Source organism: Phytophthora ramorum (genome assembly GCF_020800215.1).
Source record: "Phytophthora ramorum isolate Pr-102 chromosome Unknown Phyram_PR-102_s0003, whole genome shotgun sequence".
In the NCBI taxonomy this organism is placed as follows: Eukaryota; Oomycota; class Peronosporomycetes; order Peronosporales; family Peronosporaceae; genus Phytophthora; species Phytophthora ramorum.
In genome coordinates, this window is record NW_027150649.1 from 3,096,934 (window position 1) to 3,117,207 (window position 20,274).

The following is a 20,274-nucleotide window of genomic DNA, read 5'->3' on the forward strand; positions in this document are numbered from 1 at the left end:
TTGCTATGATGCAATACCACAAGTCGTCCATACTAGCCACATTGCGAAGCTCATTGCGAAATTCAATACGGAGCTCTGTTCAACCTACTTCGCGAAGTAGGGGTGGCGCCAATTCTACTGGCGCAGTATGGCCTAGTTCCAATGGGAATACCTCACTTTTTGATGGGAAGGCGAGTGAAGATGCTGGTATTCGCGTGTTGCAGTTTATCATTGAGCTTAACCCCATCAACAAGCACGTACACGAAAGCTTGGGTAAGACAGGATTGATTTCGATGGAAGAGGAGTGCTGGGCACGAAGTCGACTTTTGTCAGAAGCGCAGCATGTAGTTACCAGGTTACTGAATTTGCTTCTCCCACCTGAGACTGGTCTTGTGGCACGGCGCTCAAAGATCAAAACTCCATCAGCACGAAAGAGCTTGCGACGAACACTGTCATGGAGATCTAGAGAAGCTCGACCCAAGTCGGGCTTGGAATCTCGTGATGTCGCTCCCCCACATTCAAGCAATCAGCTTGCAGACTCTAACAGAAAGGACGCAGTCAAGATTGCAGTTGCTTCCGGCAAGAAAGCAAGTAAGCGACGATACTCAGTGGCAGGACCGGAAGAACAACGCTGTGTAGACCCGTCCTCAAAAACAGAGGTAGTAGCTACACTCATGAGGATGACACGCTGCTTCTCGTTACCAGTCATCGAGGCCGGTTTCTTTGGGGACGGACCTCGCTGTCTGCCCAATAGTTCCATAAAACGAGGATCAGGCGTTGATTTTGAAATCCTCCAGCGTTGTCAAATGCCCCAATACGTCACGCAGCTCCATTGGTATCACCGCTATCGGCAATGGCGGGGAACACTAAAGAAAGAGGTGGCTCCAGAACGCCAAGGGCCAATACTGCCGACGTCAAAGCTAACGCAGATGAGAAAAACCAAAGGCCATCCATTTTCGCTAACGAGAGCCATTCAAATTTCTAGCTTTCGTCGCTTTAGGCCTCCTCGAGTTGCAGCAATCGGATCAAGACTGCAACTGCCAAGTGAGAGAGCACTTTTTTCGGCGACCACAGATCTCCAGTCAAAGCAGTTTATTCAACGAATCAAGCAAGCGGGAAAAGGTTGGGATTTCCTCATGCTTGTGATCGCAATGTATCATCTTATCGTCACTCCATTCAAGGTGAGCTTTGCTCACGCCTTGGTCGAGTTGCCTCTGAGAGCTCTTCGAAATTGGTCAGCGCTTGAAATGTGTATGGACGCGTTCTGCCTCGTGGATGTAGCTTTTCAACTGCATCATGCCTGCAGGGTACAGCAGGGTATAATCTCTGTTGCTGAGCACTCGTCCAAGAACTGGCTGCGACGTCTTTTTCTCTCTAACCCGGAGCTTCGAGTCTATGTCGTCGGCCTCCTCCCGCTGGAGTTTTTCCTTCTTTCGTCGAAAGTCCGCGTACCGATTTCTCACTCGGCTGGGCTATCAATCGATTCCACCTGGTGGGCAGCACGTTGGCTGCTTCGGATGAATCGTTTGCTTATAATACGCCGAATCGAGCCACTTTCTGAGCGGCTTTTTCAATATGTTCTTCACGACCTCAAGCTGTCTATGAGCGAGCCACTGCTCTACTTTGTGCGAGACCTAACTTCCTACCTCGCTACGGGCCATATCCTCGCCTGCATTTGGTATTGTATCAGTGAAATCGGCTTTCACTACTACGGAACGTCGTGGCTCTCAACTTCGGGGATGTTAACGTATATATCTGATGGAGCATCCGTCGCCGAACACACCTCGCGATTGCTATCGGAAGGAGGTGCAACCTTCTATTTGACGAGTGTTTCCCTCGCTAGGAAGTACTTGCGGTCGCTCCTTTTCTCGATGGAGTGCATCTCAACGCTCTTCTACGGAGACATCCTATCGATGAATACTCTAGAGCTACTAGCGGAGATTGCGATCACGCTGTGGAGTATCTACATTTACGGCGCTCTTGTGGGGGCCCAAGCTGAACTACTTGACTCACGCGCTCGACGAGAAGCTGCATTTGAGCAGAGTTTAGGAGAGCTGCAGCACTACGTCGTGCAGAATGGTGTACCCAAGGCACTGAAACGGCAGGTCAAGGCGTACTATGGGTGGATGTGGCGCCGTAGCCATGGAGAGCCCGAGTTTGCTGCTGTATCAAGCGTCTCCCGTGCGCTGTACGAAGACGTGGTCTTGACAACACTGCACCGCTTTGTCGCTCAGGTCAAGGCGTTCCGGACGTTGGACGAGCATTTTCTGCGAGGATTACTCGTTTGCTTGCAGTATGTCGTGTGCTCGGAGAATGAGGAAGTGTTTACAATCGGCGATGTAGATCGCAGTATGTACTTCATCGCCCACGGTCGCGTTCTGGTGAAAACTGGTATGAGCGAGTGTACCCGTGATCGGGGAGAATACTTTGGAGAGTTGACGTTGCTCTACGGGATCTCACGACTAGAAACTTGTGTCGCTCTTACGTTGTGCGAGTTGTACCGCCTAGATCACGAACCATACGAGCGCCTCTTACTTGAATTCCCGGAATACCGTTCGCGCAATAAGGTGGCGTGGACTACGCTTTCGGACTCAGATCGGCTAGGCTCGCAAAATCCTTTACGCCCTCACACTACTCTCGCTTCCAGACCGAGCATCGCGAAGGTGGCCGCTACTACCGCCACAAATATCGACGCGCGATTGCAGCACTCCTTCGTGCACAAAGGTACCATGAAAATGTTGGCGAACATGCAAACTGTTCACCCGTTGGAGGCCAAAGACTTGATCCTGAAATGTCGAGAAGGTGCTAGGCGACATTTAATGCGATCTAGTGATCTTGATGGCGGTAAAAACTCGGAAACCAGCGAGGAAGCACCTATTATCAAGGGATATATACTGGAGGCCAAACTTCTCCGCAACTTCGAAAAAGGTCGAACACCGCGTACCAAGGAGAACTAATTAACGACACATATTCAAACGAAAGACATGGTAACTGTTGCATATCTTAAGACAGAGAGCACGACGCGTTCGTTTCAGATCGACGAGGTCGTGCTTCTATTGCTGGCGAGTTCGAAACGACCCCTGCTTGGAGACGCCAAGCTTGTCTTTAAGCAAGTGCTATAGGATGAGTACAAGGATATACGCTGAGGGAGCTGAAGACGGACCACGGAGCACCCATGTCATTGGACCATCGAGACCAGACTGGAAACCAAAGGTGGCCTCACGCCCACGAAATCACCGGATTAGCACAATATGCCGACGCTTTTATAATTGTGGACTTCAGCGATTTGAACGAGCTTACAAGCGGTTGTCTTCGACGACTAGAGAAACCATTCGCGTGGGGATAAGTCTGTACGCGGTACTCTACATTTTCTTCACTGTGCCGTTTCGAATAGCTTTCTACTATGATCCGTTGGGGACAACTGATTTCATTTTCCAGCATCAATGGACGACCGAGCTCACCATCTACGGAGTAATGGATTTCATTGTCGATCTCATCGCTTTGCTCGAGTTTCTTCGCTTTAATCGACGCAAAAGAGGCACCCTCAGACGATTTTCGAGCTTCTCCTTAAGGAGAACGGCTACACGGAAACTAAGTTTCGTTCAGCCACGTTTACAGACGAAGCGGATTGAGCGCGGAGAATCCAAGTGGACTTTAGCTTCACTTGAACGATCGGCATCCATACGTGACGTGGCAGCAAGTAATTCGTCTTCTCAGATTCGGACATGCAACTTCAAGTTCTTGCTGGAATTGGTCTCTCTGGTTCCCGTTGAGGTGATACCCTACGCATCCAGAACGTACAATACGCTTCATTTGGTACGGGTTACGAAGCTCTGGCGTCTGTATCGGCTGAAACACTGTCTCGACTCGATTATTGACATTTATTCGGATCGCGCCTGGGTCCAGCTGATGTCCTCGGTGGGTATCAAAAGCCTAGTACGCAATATCGGTCTGTATCTGGGTCTGTGCCATTACGTGGCCTGTGGATATATGCTCATTGCGCATGTGCAGTGTGGCATTTCTTTCCAAGCATGTGAGAAGGAAACCAGTTGGGCTATCCGAGACCGTCTTTCTGGGGCTACTGTGGCTCGGAAGTATGCCCGAACGCTGTATTGGGCGTCTAGAACAGTTATGCTGCAGGGCTTTGACGACGTATCCCCCGTGTCTGATGCCGATACCATCTATGTCATTTTCGTTACTGTCCTGGGCGCGCTTTTCGTATCGTCCTTACTTGCCAGCTTTTTCTTCATTTTTCGATCTTGGAATGCGCGTGATGCAACCTTTGCGACGCACGTGGATAACGCGCGCGAGTACATGCGATCCCAGAACATCCCGCGTGCTTTACGCCGCCAGGTTACTGAATACTTCAACTACTCCTGGAACACGCATCAGAGTCTCAACAGTGAGGAGACATTGCAATTGATGCCGAAGCACTTCCAGTTAAAGGTGGTTTCAACACTCAAAGCAACTCGGATCAGGCAAGTATGCTTTCTTGTGAAAGAAAGTGTCGAGCTTGTCAATCTCCTTGCAGCAGCGCTTGGCCGACGAGTGTATTCGCCAGGAGACCCGATTATTGAGGCCAAGCTGAATGCGAGCATGTTTTTCGTTATCCGAGGCAGAGTGATCATTTCTGCTTTCACTGGTACAAGTTCAAAGGAATGCCAAACTGGAGACTTCTTTGCTGAGACGTGCCTTCTCTTCCCGGAGAAATTTGAGGAGAAAGCGGTAGCCAAGACATTTTGCGAGCTCTATGTTCTATCGAAGGGCAAGTTCGATGAGGCTATGACAGACTTTTACAGGGAGAAAGAAACCCATGTAAGGGATCGAATGGCAGAGGTCCTCGAAAAGTACCTGACGCAGCAACGTAAAACCAAGAAATTGCTGGGTACGCGAAGGAGGCCTGGCAGTACAAGGAGTGCGCACGCAAGGCGTAGCATTAACTGGAAGTTGCCTGGCTCTGGATTCCGTGCTTATTGGGATACAGTCATGTTGCTGTCGATTATGTATGTCGCTTTTGAAGTCCCTTACTTCCCGGTATTCATCTCTACGGCCCAAGATCAGCACATGCTCGTGGAACACCAAGACTTCGGATTTAGGTACTCGTTGACGCTGCTGACTGAAGTGATTTTTGGCGTGAAAATCATTCTTCGTTCTCGCTTTTTAGCTCACTTGGACCCCGTCGTGATGATAGCTGTGGAGGACCCAGAGCTCATCTTTGAAGCGTATAAAGCGGATGGATTTTATCTCGACCTGATCGCATGGTTCCCAGTTGGTATTGTATTGGAGACTTTAGCTACAGTTCCAGGACAGAACTACCTGTTGCTGTTTCGCTTGCTTCGACTTTTTCGGTTGCGGGAAGCTCCAGGTTTGCTGGCGAATGTTTGCGATTACTACAGTGTGAGTTCTAAAACCTACCTTGTTATTTCGCTGCTTCTTGGTACATCGTTCATGCTGCATATTGTTGGCTGCGTGTGGTTTGAAATGGCCTGGATTCCTGCTGGAGCAGCATCGGACCATGCTGATAAAGCTGTACTATGGGGTCTAACCCGCCCGGAATGTCTTCAGCAGGCCACGCTGTTTAGCAACTGTTCATGGGTAATCTTTGACTGCTATGCTCACATTGGAATTGAATTTCCAGCAGAGAATCCAGATTCATCGTATCACGCATCATTTGCTTATCTACGCTCAATGTACTGGGCAGTAGTAACTTTGACAACCGTGGGGTATGGAGATATCACGGCGTATTCAACTGGAGAGAGCTACTTTGCAGCCTTTTGGATTTTCGTCGGGGGTATCATTAACTTTGCAACTGTAGGCGCGATGTCCAGTACGATTTCGAATGCTATGGCACCACATCGCCAGTACGTTGAGAAGCTCAACGCTCTTAGCAGCACGTTCGAGCACATGGGCATCTCGAAGCTGCTTAGTGCCGAAATTCGACGTTTCTACCACCTTGAATTCATAGGACGCAAGCAGGCGTACGAATCACAGTTATTGTCAAATTTACCGGATCAGTTATGTTACGAAATCTCGTCGTTGCTGCACTCCGAGGCTGTAAAAAGCGTCGAACTCTTTGACTCAGCTAGCATCGAGTTTCTTCGGGATGTGACTGGCAAGTTTCGTCATCGAAACTATCAAAATGGCGACACAATTTGCCTTGAAGGAGACATCTGCCGCGAGTTCCTAGTACTACTGCGCGGCAGCAAAGTCAATATTTTCTTCCGATCTCGCAAGGTGCCAGTACGCGCTCTGCATGAAGGTGATTGCTACGGCGCCAACGAATTTTTACTGAGGTGCGCTCATCCAGCAACCCTAATAGCGGCCTCGCTCGTTCACGCTTCCGTTATGACCCGCGACCAGTTTGAAGGTATCCAGCGTAAGTTTAACGATGATCTAAAGGACATGAAGGAAGAGGCTCAAGCGCTGTTGGTAGAGCAGCACAGAAATATGCGGCGGGTTGTGCACAATCTTGAGAAGCTCAAGCTGCGCACTCATTTGATGACAACCTCCACACTGTTTTATCAGGGCGAGTTGACCAGTACTACCCCAACCAACTACAGCATATGGTCCCAAGGTAACGGTAAACCCGTGCATGATGTGTATGCGACGCGAGATTTGATCACAGCTCTGTGGAATGCGATTATTGCGTCCTGGAACATGTATAACGCCGTCTTCATTATTTTCCGGATCTGCTTCCACTCCCACCTTCAGTTTTCTAGTAGCACAAGTACCACAGTTTGGATTGCAGATTTGAGCTGCGATGCGTGTTATGCTCTTGACATTTACCTACACCTTTACTACTTCAGGAATCCGGAGGTTGGGATCGAGAACCTCTTGGAGCGAAAAGAGATAGATGTGCAGTACCTTCGCAGCGCGGCATTCAAGTGGGATGTGGCAGCATTGTTGCCTCTTTATACATCCTATGCAAGCGGGTCATTGACTGCAAGTTTGTGCCGCATTCCGCGGCTCACGCGCTCCATGGATCTATGGACGTACCTGGATGATCTCATCGTGCAAGCTCAGCAGCATTTCGCATCTCACAACGTATCAGCCTACCTCAGTCCGGTGAAACTGGTGGTCATTCTTGTGCTAGTAGCACACTACGTAGGTTGTGTTTTCTTTGGTCTATCAGAACATGAGTGTAAACGTGTTGAGCGGTGTTGGATTAACCATGATACGGTGCTTTCCGAACACAACTACTCGCTGTCGATGCTTTACGCGAAGTCTTTCTACTGGGCTATTACGACTTTGCTACTCGCTGGTTCGCGTGACATTGTTCCCCGCGACACAGCTGCCACATTGTGGACTGGTTTCACATGCCTCTGCTGTACGTTTATCATCGGTCATATCGTGGGTGAGATTTCAGACCTCTTCCAAGAGCTCAGTAAAGAGACCAAACAGTACAAGAATCGCCTCGCAAACTTTGAGACCTTCGCGAAAGAGCATGACTTGCCTGACTTGCTGGTGAAGCGCGTCGGGTTCTTCTTTCAAGAGCAAAGCAAACATGCGAGACGTGGGGATATTCACGACACAGTCCACGACTTGTCAGCAAATCTTCGGCTGAAACTCATGATCGAAGTTTATGGTAACTCCATCTCTTTGTTGCCTATCGGCCGCTACCTGACACAGTCTCAAGTCAACAACTTGGCATTACGTTTGAAATCTGAGCTCTTCATCCCGGGCGACAATATTCTGGTTGAGGGAACGCTTGGAAGTCGACTCTGTGCTCTTCGAAAAGGACTCGCGGCTGCCTTTTGGACTAGTTCAGTGACAAGTCTGGCTGTGCTCATGGAAGGTGCACTGTTTGGCGAAGTTGCGTTCTTCTTGTCTGGCCAGCAACGACTCGCGACAGTGCAAGCTACAACTTCCTGCGAAGTGCTCTACGTAACCAAGTGTGATTGGCAAGAACTGTGGACTACGAATGGTGATCTCTCGGATGCCCAAGTGCTGAGGCATGCTCAACATGCGATACTACAGTGGATTCAAAGTCGGCTACAGCGTTACCAGCGGTTTAGTTTGAATACAGCCAACAAAACACTGCGTCTACTAGCGGTGCGCCGGAGTATTGCAACCACCGCTACAGCAGCTAAAGGGACCGCCAGAGCTAAAAGGAAGTTGTCTGCTGCGCTGGTAGGCCACAAAGAGAGCAACGGCCCCCTTTTTTCGTCAGCGACAGTTCTCCCAGTGAAAAAGGCATTAGCACTTGCTCCAGAAACCACAGGAGGACCCATTGTTGGAAGTGAGGTATACCTGTTGGAGAAAAAAGCAGCGTATATCCACGCAATGTCCGATGAGTGCATAAAGAATTTTTACCCTGCCATTTCAGCTTTGTCAGCCACCCGACGATCATCATCGGCGATATCAAGGCGCAGTAGTATGTCAAGAAGAAGTGACTCCAGTGGGTTCCGTGGGTTCTACCGCAATGATGCGACCACACGAGATGTACGCAGCAGCCCATCCAACATCCATGCCCTGCAGTTCATGATCGAAACCAATCCCATCAATAAAACTGTCCGCGCTAGTTTAACTGATGAGCACCTCTGCAATCTGGAAGCTGAATGCTGGTCGCGGTTCAGACTCCTAGTGACAGCTGAATTTGGAGTTAGCAAGCTACTAACAGAGAATGCCCCGCCAGAAACTATCAGCACCCACATTCTTGCAGAGACTTCTAGCGCTGCACTCGAACTCTCCGAAGTCAAGATCCACGCAGCTCGAAACAAGCTTATTCGGACGCGATCTCTCCGTTATGACGAGCATGCAAATAGAAAAGAAAAATTGCTGCAGCTGGTGACACCAGGTACTAGACGGTCTATCGTTCCTGACACAAAAAAGCCGCTGCCTGCTGCAGTCGTATCAAATCTTAACTCTGTTCAGCATGGAGGACCGAACAACCGCCGGCTTTCCATGATAGCGTCAAAGTTGCAGGCTCATCCACCAGAATGCAAGCAAGAGCTTCGACACAGAATCAGCGGGCGTTCCAACTCGTTACAACACTTTGACCACACATTTTTCGAAGAAATGCGTCGAAGTGAAGGCAAGCATATGGTGATGAAGAGCTCGTCGGCAGGGCTAGACTTTGGGCTATTGCAGCGCTTTCGCCATCTCAAGTATCCTAAGCAAGTGGAATTCTCGAATTGGTACCGAAAATGGAAGAATTCACGCATACCTAGACATGATGCGCTTTATACGGCTTCAGAGGCCAAACTTGTTGTTTCCAGCACGACAAACAAGTTAGCGGCCGTCAGGGCAGTGCTTGGGGTTGTTTGTCGACTTCTCTGCACGAGCAAAGGAAATTTTAAGATCAATGCTTCGATCAAGGTGTCTAAGCAGATGGAGAAAAGTTGGGATCTGGTTATGCTTCTTGTTGCGATGTACCATTTGCTGGTCACTACATTTAAAGTGAGCTTTGCTGCAGATCTGGCCTATTTACCAGCCAGCGTTCTACGCAGTTGGTCGAGATTTGAGACGTTTTTGGACGTGCTGTGCATATTGGACGTGCTAACCAAACTGCGACGCAAGTACTTCTTACACCACGCTTCTGCTGCCACTGACCGCCACTCCACGTTGCACGTCAACGAACAAGCCATGTATGCTGATATCTTCGCTATTTTGCCTTTCGAGCTACTACTTCTCGCCTCCGACCTGAGAGTACCGTTGGCGTACATGCCATTGGCCAACGGTGCAGATGATGCGTCTTGGTGGACAACTCGGTGGCTGCTGCGTGTGAACCGTCTGGTATTTATTCGGCGAGTAGAGCCTCTCTTTGAAAAGGTTTTACAGGTCGTAGTTGACAAGGACAAAATGCGCGCCAACGAAGCATTGTTATACTTCCTGCAAGGTTTGGCAACGTACCTTACCATGGGCCATCTTTTGGCCTGTATATGGGTTTTCACCAGTAATGTCGGGCGTTTATTCTACGAGACCAGCGATGTCGTACGCAATACACGGGTGCTTGCCGAGAGTACCACAGCCTCTTACGCGGCTGACATTTCCCTCATGCATAAGTACCTAAGCTCCTTGCTTTTCGCGATGGAGTGCATTTCAACTCTCTTTTACGGAGATATTCTCTCTATGAATCCGGTCGAGGTGGCGACGGAGCTGGGCATCACCTTGTGGAGCATCTATATCTACGGTGCTCTTGTTGGTGCGCAGGGAGAGCTCTTCGACTCTCGTGCTCGACGTGAGGCTGCATTTGAGCAGACTTTGAGCCAGCTCCAGCGCTACTTAGTTCAAAACGAGGTACCGAAAGAGATCAAGCACCAAGTGAAGACCTACTACGCTCGGCTATGGAGTTGTCGGAAGGGCGAAGCTGAGTTTAAAGCAGTCGAGCAGGTGCCCCGGGCCTTGTACGAAGACGTAGTCCTGACCACGGTATGCAGCTTCGTTGTGCAAGTCAAAGCGTTCGAAGCTCTAGACGACCAATTCTTGCGGGCATTGTTGGGATGTTTGCAGTATGTGGTATTCTCCGTAAACGAGGAGGTGTTTGTGATCGGCGATATGGACCGCAGCATGTATTTTATCGCGCAGGGCCGCGTCTCCGTGAAGGTGGGGTCAAGTGAATCGATTAGAGAGCGCGGGGACTTTTTCGGAGAGCTGGCTTTGCTGTACGGCATGGCACGCCTTGAGACGTGCGTCGCTCTCACATTGTCCGAATTGTATCGACTGGATCATGAACCGTATGAGCGTGTGCTGTTGGAATTCCCAGAGTATCGAAGTCGTAACAAGCTTGACTGGACTACCGCGTCTCAAAACCAGTCAAGTGCTGTAGCGACGTTCAAGTGCTCTTCAGATGGAGTACCGTCGCTCCTGAGAATGGAGAATCTCGCAGTGAATATTGAAAGTCACGTGCCGCACTCCTACATCTACCATTCAGCACTGGAGCTGCTATCCAAGTTGAACAAAGTCGATCCGCAGGAAGCTAAGGACCTGATTCTTCAAGGTCGCGATGGGGCACGACGGCGTCTCAACGCGGCGTTGGGTATTGCCACGTCACGTCACAACGACGAGGTTCGCGGTTTCCACTCTCGAAGTCCATCGCAGACATCACGGGAGAAAGAGGATCGTGAAAAGCGTAATAACGACATTGAGCAACTTGAAGCCGTGGTGGCGGCGTCATTAAAACGCTCTGAGAGTATGAGGCCCACGAAGACAAATTCTCTCACGCTTCAACGTCGTCAAGACGATTCGGGTCTACCACAGCTTCGTCGTTGGAGCTTAGCTATTACCCAAACTGAACCATACTCCGAGTTTGTTGATCCAGTCCTAGACCCCACCGCAATTGGGCAGTGATGCTTAGTTTCAACGGTTGTTTTGCTCTAGATTTACAAACAAATACTACGAAGTAAAACAGAAAAGGATGCATCGTATGTACGCTTGAGTTTTGTTCCCGATGCTGCAGTGTCATTAGTTAGTGCTCTAAGAACTAAATCCTGTCAGTCGACAGCTTGAGGGATACTATCTCGACGAAGTTGCAGAGAACTTGCTGTCTTGTCCTGAATTCTCATGATCTCCTTCCTCTGTTCCTCAGTAGGCCTCGATAATTCTGCCACAGCTGCTTCGAGTTGGTCGACACTGTCGCTGTGCCTGTCTTGGTCTTCCTGCCGGGGCGATGGTGCTCCACTTCGCGAGTGGAAACTGCGCACTACGTCGTCCACTGGCTCGGGGCGTGAGGTGATGATACCCAATGCAGCTTTAAGCTGGCGTCGAGCTCCGTCACGGCTTTTGAGAAACAAGTCCTTGGCTTCCAGGGGGTCCACTTTGCTTAGTCTAGACAGCAATTCCATGGCGGAGCGATAGATGTACGAGTGTGGGAGTTGCGCATCGATGCGCTCGGAGTTGGCAGCGATGTCCGCAACACTCAGAAGAATTGGGACTCCGTTCGGAATCATCACTGGACCGTTTAATCCATTTGAGATAGACATATTAATTCCAGGTGGACCAAATTGTCGGAAGCACCGTAAGGCTTCCTCCACAACTGATTTGTCTCGAACCGATCCAGACGAATACGTGGTCCAGGCCAACTTGTTGCGGGCTCGATATTCCGGGAATTCCAGCAGCAGGCGCTCGTACGGTTCGTGGTCTAGCCTGTATAACTCGGTCACGGTAATAGCGACACACGTCTCCAATCGCGAAATGCCATATAACAAAGCCAGCTCTCCAAAAAACTCGCCTCGCGCGCGCGTCGACTCGCTCGACCCCATTTTCACCAAAACACGTCCCTGGGCGATGAAGTACATGCTGCGGTCCATGTCACCAACCACGAACACTTCTTCGCTCTCCGAGCACACTACGTACTGCAAGCACACGAGGATTGCCCGCAAAAACTGATCGTCTAGTGCTCGAAACGCCGTGACTTGTACCGCAAAATTACGCAATGTGGTCGAGACGACGTCCTCATACAACGCACGAGAGACATTTTCTACAGCAGCGAACTCCGCTTCTCCTTTGCGTCGAAGCCACAGACGCGCATAATATGCCTTGATGTGCCGCTTGATTCCCTTCGGAACTTCGTTTTGTACCAAGTAGTGCTGAAGCTCTCCCAGCATCTGTTCAAATGCAGCCTCCCTTCGAGCACGTGAATCCAGCAACTCACCCTGAGCGCCCACAAGAGCGCCGTAAATGTAGATACTCCACAGCGTTATTGCGATTTCCACGATTAATTCTAACGGATTCATCGAGACGATGTCACCGTAGAAGAGTGTGGAAATGCACTCCATCGAAAACAGCAACGACCGAAGGTACTTGTGAAAGAGAGAAACACTCTCCAACGAGAATGTGGTGGTAGCCTCGCTAAGCCTGCGTTCATCTTCCTTCACTGCTGCAGCTCCATTCCCGATGAACGTTAGCATTCCAGAAGTGGAAAGCCACGATGTCCCGTAGATGTGAAAGCCAAGGTCACTCGTGATGAACCAAATACAGGCCAAGAGATGCCCCATCGAAATGTAAGAGGTCAATCCTCTCAAATAGTAAAGAAGCGCCTCATTTAGATGTACTTTGCGGTCGTAGATCAAGAACTGAAAGAGTTCCTCCGTTAAAGGCTCAATGCGCTCAACGAGCAGCATACGATTCAGACGCAGCACCCACCGCGACATCCACCACAAAGCATCTACTCCATCATGCCCTGGAAGGGAGGTATACGTTAGTGGCACACGAACGTCCGTAGCAAAAAGCAGCAGTTCTAACGGAAGCATTGCTAGAATGTCGGTGCGCAAGGCTGGCGATGCAAGCACGCCTCGAATTCTAGAGCGATGGGTGTTTGGCATCGCACTAATAACGTTCTGGTGAGCAATAGACGTGTGCCGAAGTTTGTATCCCACGTCAAAAACGCACAACACATCTAGGAACACCTCAAACCCCGACCATCCCCGTAGCACGGTGCCGGATAGCTCTGTAAGATCATGGGAGAAGCACACCTTGAACGGCGTAACCACCAAATGGTACATTGCTATCAACAGCATAACCACGTCCCACAACTTTCCCATTCGTTTGACCAATTTGATGAACTCCTTTGCTTTGAGCTCAGTCGTGGCCGCCCGAAGGGCTTGCTGGCTAGATAGTTGGAGCCTTGATCCGACCACAGCCTCACGCATTGAAGGAGATCGTGGACTAGCGTCATTGAGATGGCGACGACTGATAGCCAGCATAGTCGTGCTGTTTTGCGCTGGTACAACTGTTGCCTTGCTGCGATCCTTCCAAGCGCGATACTGGTGGAACAACCGCAACTGACCCGAATACTGTGGACGTTGACAACGTTGTAGAATCTCAAAGTCAATTCCCGCCAGCGTGTTATTCGCTGCCAGACGGCCATCATCCTCACGACGCAGTTTATCAAAGAATTCACGTCCAAAGCTCGGCACGGAGTGGCAGCGCATCATTCGTGCAAGTCTGACCAATCGCTCAGATTGTAGTGGTGGTTGTGTGTCGTGATTTTTTGCCTGGACTAGCACATTGGGCGCAGCAGTGGAGAAACGCCGATTACGTGCCCTGCTCCCGTTTTCTTTAGAAATAACAGCGCTGAGGTTTGGAGAGGCAGCAAGAGCTATCGCCTTCCACTTGTTGGCTGCAGGTGGCCCCGTGCGTCTTTTATTAGCAGCGTTTGAAGCTGCCATTTCAATCTGCTCGATAATTTGCTTGCGAGTTGCATGCTCATCGAAGCGATGTGATCGTACACGTGATAGATGGTTCCGCGCGGGCTGGATCTTAATTTGTGTGCGTTGTTCACCAGAGACAGTAGTGCCAGGTGCCATGAACACCGTGTCTGTAGGAGCAAGTTCCTCCAAGAGCTTGCTAGCTACGTATTGAGCAGCTGCAAGGAGCTTGGAACGCGCCCAGCACTCACTCTCGATACCACGAATATGCTCATCTGAGAGGCTGTCCTGCAGGTGCTTATTTACGGGGCTGGTCTCAACCATGAATTGAAGTGTCCGTATATCGGACACCATGCCGTTGTTGCTTGGGGCACTGGGCGCGTCTCCAATCATGCTCCGGTGCATTCCACTCGAGTTTCGCTTACTTCTACCGTGCGATACTTGGCTAAGACTACTACGAGAACTCCGGCCTGATATAACGGAAGATGATCGTCGATGAGCTTGCAGCGCTGCAATCGCTGGCTGGAACTGCTTAGCGCATTCATCCGTTTTTGCTTGGAGATATTTTGTCTTCCTTTCCAAGAGTTGAATCTCGGATGCCACGGTGGGTCTTCGACTTTCCATAGAAGGCTGTCTTACCGGGAAAAAGTGCGGCACAGCAGTAGAATTCAGCTCGTTCGCCTCTCTGTGGTTCAGTAACACAACTGACAGCTTTGATTTCGCTTTGGCGGTTCCTGTGGCTGCAGCAGCTGTCGTATGAAGATTGGGTGGTGGTGAATGGCGGGAAGCTAATAGACGTTTAGCTTTCGATGCGGCGTGCAAACTGGCCCGATGATATCGGCGAAGTCGAGTGTGGACCCAGTCAAGAATTGCGTTCTGCGCGTGCTTCTGAACTTGGGCATCCGACAGGTCGCCGTTGGCAGTCCACAACTCATTCCAATTGTGCTTTGTAACGTACAGAACTTCGCATGCTGTTGTTGCCCGCACCGTTGCAAGTCTACGTTGGCCAGGGAGAAAAAAAGCGATCTCACCGAACACCGCTCCCTCCATAAGAACAGCTACACTTGTCACTGAGTTCGTCCAGAAAGCGGCAGCGAGCCCTTTACGCAATGTACACAGACGACTTCCAAATGTACCCTCTACCAAAATGCTATCACCTGGAATAAACAGCTCAGACTTCAGTCGCAACGCAAGGTTGTTTATCTGGGACGACGTAAGGAAGCGGCTGATTGGTAACAACGATATGGAGTGGCCGTAAATCTCCAGCATAAGCTTCAGTCGAAGGTTTGCTGACAAGTCATGGACTGTGCTATGCAGATCAGTTCCTTTCGTGTGCTCAAACTGCTCGCGCAAGAAAAAACCAACCCGCTTTCTCAGGCCGTCTGGCAATTCATGCTCTTTTGCAAATCCATCAAAACTCGCGATACGATTTTTGTACTGCTTGGTTTCTTTGCCGAGTTCGAGAATGAGTTCCGAAATCTCGCCCACGATATGTCCAATGATGAACGTACAGCACAGGCACGTGAAACCTGTCCAAAGTGTACCTGCTGCTCCGCGTGGAACACTTTCGCGGGAGCCGACAAGAAGCAACGTTGTTATTGCCCAGTAGAAGGACTTCGCGTACAGCATCACGACAGAGTGGTGATACTGGTGCAGCAGATGGTCGTGTGCCATCCAACAGCGCGCAACGTGCTCGCACTCATCCTCGGATACCCAAAAGAAAATGCAGCCGACATAGTGTGCAACAAGCACTAGGATGATCATTAGTTTGACGGGGCTGAGGTACGCAGACACGTTGTGAGACGCGAAGTGCTGTTGAATCTGAACAATCACATCGTCTAGGTAATTCCAGAGGTCAAAGCAACGAACAAGTCGCGGTACTCGACACAGACTGGCGACTAATGAGCCACTTGCAAACGGTGTGTAGAGCGGCAAGGAGGCGAAAATATTCCACTTGAAAGTCGAACTCCGAAAATACTGTCGATCCATCTCGGCGCGGGTCACCAAGTTGTCGATGCTGATTTCTGGGATTTCGAAGTAAAACAAGTGGAGATAAATGTCAACAGCAAAGAAAGCATCGCAAGCGAGATCTGCAACCCAAACTGCAGCGTTGACCCCGCTGGGAAAATGGAGATGCGAGTGAAAGCTGATCCGAAAGATAACGAATACGGCGTTGTAAACGTTCCAGCACGTGATAATAGCATTCCACAAACTAGTGAGCAAGTTACGCGTCGCGTAGTCGTCACGAGATACTTTTACTTCACTGCCGCTGCCAGTGCCGGGAGCCAGGACTGTCGCTTCACCTTGGTAGAATAATGTAGACGTTGACATCATATGGGGTTGAAGCTTGAGCATCTCAAGATTATGCACAATACGCCGCATATTGCTTTGCTGCTCAACCCATAGTACTTGGGCTTCTTCCTTCATATCGCGCAGGTCTTCATCAAATTTGCGCTGAATGACGTCAAATTGATCACGGGTCATGACTGACGCGTGAACGAGTGAGGCTGCAGTAAGCGTAGCGGGGTGAGCGCGCTTCAGTAAGAACGCATTAACACCATAGCAGTCACCTTCATGCAGAGCACGAATTGGTACTTTGCGGGAGCGGAAGAACATATTTACTTTGCTGCCGTGCAAAAGTACCAGGAACTCTCGGCAAATGTCTCCTTCAAGGCAGATAGTATCCCCATTCTGATAGATTCGGTGACGAAATTTACCCGTCACTTCTTTGAGAAACTCGATGCTAGCCGAGTCAAAGAGCGCCACGCTTTTGACCGCTTCAGAATGTAGTAGAGAAGATATTTGGTAGCACAGCTGATCAGGCAAGTTGGACAGTAACTGTGATTCGTACGCTTGCTTTCGGCCGGTAAACTCGTGATGATAAAAGCGGCGAATCTCAGAGCTGAGTTTCTCAGATATATCCATGCGTTCCAATATGGAGTTAAGTGTGTTAAGCTTCTCCATGTGGTGGTGGTGTGGTGCCATTGCATTTGAAATGGTGCTAGACATTGCTCCCACAACGCCGAAGTTAATGATCCCACCAAGGAAAATCCAGAACGCGGCGAATACACTTTCCGCTGTTGAGTAAGCCACAATATCACCGTATCCGACTCCTGTTAATGTCACGATTGCCCAGTACACGGAACGCATGTACGCAAACGAGGCCTGATATGCTGATGCAGGATCCTCTGCTGGAAAAACGTCGCCAATGTTCGCATAGCAATCAAATGTAACCCACGAGCAATTCTCGAAGTGCGTGGCATGTTCAAGACATTCGGGTCGTGTCAACTCCCACAAAATTTCCTTATCGATATGATCAGACGCTGCTGGATCCCTGATCCAGGACATCTCAAACCATGCACATCCTACAACGTGCAGCATTAATGTCACTCCAAGCAGGAGGGAAATGACGAGGTGTGCCTTCGAACTCACACTGTAGTAATCGCAAACACCCCAGAGTAGTTCGGGAATTTCACGCAGTCGTAGTAAGCGCAGCAAGCGAAAAAACTCGGCGTACCTCTGTTCTGAAACCATCGATAATGACTCTAAAATGATGCCAATGGGTAGCCACGCGAGTAAGTCAAGATAAAAACCATCAGCTTTGTATGCCGCAAAGATAAGGCCAGGATCTTCAACAGCTATCATGACAATCGGGTCTAAGTGCGCCAGAAAACGGGATCGAAGAATGAGGTTCACACCATAAAACAACTCAATTACTAACGTCAGCGAGTACCTCATACCAAATTCAGGCTGCTCCACAAACATGTTCTGGTCTTCCGTCATCGAAATGAAGACAGAGTAGTAGGGAACTTCAAAGGCGACGTAGATAATGGCTATTAAGCGTACCGCATCCCAATGAACTCGAAAAACAGAACCAGGCATCCTCCAGCCCACGTGATGTTTCAGATTAGGCACATGAGTACCACCCTCAGCCATAAAGGTGCCGTGTGTACTTCCTCCATAAGAATTTCTGCCACCACTTACGCCTTTGTCTCGCATTCCTAGCAACTTCTTGGTCTTTCTTAGTTGTGTGGAGTATTTTTCCAGAGTCTCAGCCATCCGGGCACGAACATCCACTTTCGTCTCCCTGTAGAAATCTGACAAAGCCTCGTCAAACTTAACCTTTGCCAAGACATAAAGTTCACAAAAAGTAATCGCGACAGCTTTCTCCTCAAACTTTTCTGGGAAGAGAAGGCACGTGTCAGCAAAAAAGTCCCCTGTCTTACATTCTTTTGGGTTTGAGCCGTTGAAAGCGGAAAGCACGACCCTGCCTCGAATGACAAAGAACATCTGCGCGTTAAACTTCGGCTCAATGATCTGATTTGTGGGGGAAAACACGCGTCGAACGAGAGCTGCTGCAAGCAAATTAATGAACTCCACGCTTTCTTTCATGAGAAAGCAAACCTGTTTGATCCGACTTGCCTTGAGCGTGGATACAACTTTTGACTGCAAATGTTTCGGCATGAGATGCAAAGCCTCCTCGCTGTCGAGGCTGTGATGCGTGCTCCACGAGTAGGTGAAGTAAGCAATAACCTGGCGACGTAGAGCCCGAGGAATGTTTTGCGATTTCATGTATTCACGCGCATTGTCCACGTGTGTCGTGAAGGCTGCATGCCGCGCATTCCGAAACCGAAAGATAAAGAGAAACGTTGCCAACAGCGACGATCCAAAGAGCGCTCCCACGAGAGTTGCAGCCACGGCGTAGATCGTCTCAGCGTCCGACACGGGGGTCACATCGTCGTACCCGAGCAGAACCATCGTCCTTGACGCCCAGTAGAGCGTACGAGCATATTTTCGTGCGACCGTCGCTCCTGCTAAATGGTCTCGGACAGCCCAGCTTGTCTCGACATTTGGGTCACACGCCTCCAGGTCAACTCCACACTCTGCATGCGCGATCATCATGTATCCACAGGCCACCCAATGGCACAAACCCGCACAGAGTACAATATTCCGTACAAGACTATCAATCCCTGTCGAAGAAAGATGCTGCACCCAGGCGCGGTCGGAGTAAATGTTGACAATTCGCTCAAGACACAGTCGCAGTTTGTATAATCGACACAGTTTCGTGACGCGCACCAAATGCAGCGCGTTGTACGCTCCCGACGCGTACGGTATCACCTCCACGGGCAAGAGCGAGGCAATTTCCAGCACCAACTCCATTTTTCTCGTCCTGACAAATCTCCGCTGGGACACCGAGTCGTCCCCTCCGTTCTCGTGCATGGAAGCAGACCGGCCAATTGAAGCCAACGTCCATTTTGTTTTTCCACGCCGAAGTCCATTGAACGACGGCGTGCGCACCAGCAGTTTCGTGGCTAGAAACATGCTTCCGGTGCGGGACGTGGTTTTGCCGGCCTCGAAGCTTGGAAATCGCGCGAAGAGGAGCCGATAAAAATGCACAAACTCGACGAGTCCAATGACATCCGCGACTGCGTCCATGGCCGCAAAGACACTGAGCTCCTTGGTCCAATGATGTACATGTTCTACCTCGTAGGAGTCGTAGTAGAAGGCCAGCCGGAAGGGCACCGTGAAGAAGACGTAAAGTACCGCATAGAGGCTGATCCCTGCTCGGATCGTGTGTCTTGTAGTCCAGGGCAGGCGCTTGTACGCGCTCTCCACAGACCCTACAACACCATGGTGCAGGAGTTGCCATGTCCTCTGTCTCGGCAGCTGGGACGCCGACTTGGGTCGGAACTCGCCGTTTACGAGTGGGGGACCCGTCAAGACGGAGGAATTCCTTGGTCCTCCGCCGACAGTAGACGCGTAGACCTTCTGCGTCATGGCACTTTGCGTCCATCCAATGTGGGGAAGCAAGGCGCCTCTTTTTGGGGAGTTTCAAGCGAATATTTGAAGACGGAAGAGGTTTCATGGAGCGGCGGGGGGCGACGTCTAAATTAAGGCGACACACTTTGTTAGGGATTCCTCTGCGAGCAGGAGCGTCCGCCGTTCATGAGTGCTCTGGCAGGATTACTTTGACTTGATCTCATTTGAGCGTTCTCACGTCCGACTGCAGTATTGTTTTACACTCCAGTCTGAAGTGGGCCACACGAAAAGGGCCGTGCTGGGGCACACGCCAAGCCTCAAGCTAACGTTCGCTGCACGTCACGTCGTCGACTCTCCTTACGAGGTGCTCTATACATGTACACAGTGGCAAGCTGCCAACTCCATTTTCCTGAACGTGCAGTCTCTGGTTGCATATTGTATAGTGTCC

The 20,274-nt window shown here is 50.1% G+C and overlaps 4 protein-coding genes across 4 annotated transcripts; 3 read left to right on the plus strand and 1 right to left on the minus strand.

Annotated features, from left to right (window-relative positions):
* Positions 1 to 1,850: 1,850 nt before the first annotated feature.
* Positions 1,851 to 2,936, plus strand: KRP23_4104 (Potassium/sodium hyperpolarization-activated cyclic nucleotide-gated channel 2; the record flags this gene model as incomplete). Its single annotated transcript, XM_067889027.1, has 1 exon — positions 1,851 to 2,936. One exon carries the CDS (start codon positions 1,851 to 1,853, stop codon positions 2,934 to 2,936), a length of 1,086 nt encoding a protein of 361 aa, XP_067748222.1.
* Positions 2,937 to 4,110: 1,174 nt separating this feature from the next.
* On the plus strand, positions 4,111 to 8,167 carry KRP23_4105 (Cyclic nucleotide-gated channel cone photoreceptor subunit alpha; the record flags this gene model as incomplete). Its single annotated transcript, XM_067889028.1, has 2 exons — positions 4,111 to 8,031; positions 8,114 to 8,167. The coding sequence occupies 2 exons, from the start codon at positions 4,111 to 4,113 to the stop codon at positions 8,165 to 8,167; spliced, it is 3,975 nt and encodes a 1,324-aa protein (XP_067748223.1).
* A 1,142-nt stretch (positions 8,168 to 9,309) lies between these two features.
* KRP23_4106 (Potassium voltage-gated channel subfamily H member 7) lies at positions 9,310 to 11,268 on the plus strand (the record flags this gene model as incomplete). The annotated part of the gene is made up of 1 exon (XM_067889029.1): positions 9,310 to 11,268. The coding sequence occupies one exon, from the start codon at positions 9,310 to 9,312 to the stop codon at positions 11,266 to 11,268; it is 1,959 nt and encodes a 652-aa protein (XP_067748224.1).
* A 143-nt stretch (positions 11,269 to 11,411) lies between these two features.
* Positions 11,412 to 19,844, minus strand: KRP23_4107 (cGMP-gated cation channel alpha-1; the record flags this gene model as incomplete). The annotated part of the gene is made up of 4 exons (XM_067889030.1): positions 11,412 to 14,269; positions 15,224 to 16,843; positions 17,807 to 17,899; positions 18,293 to 19,844. 4 exons carry the CDS (start codon positions 19,842 to 19,844, stop codon positions 11,412 to 11,414), a joined length of 6,123 nt encoding a protein of 2,040 aa, XP_067748225.1.
* Positions 19,845 to 20,274: the final 430 nt, after the last annotated feature.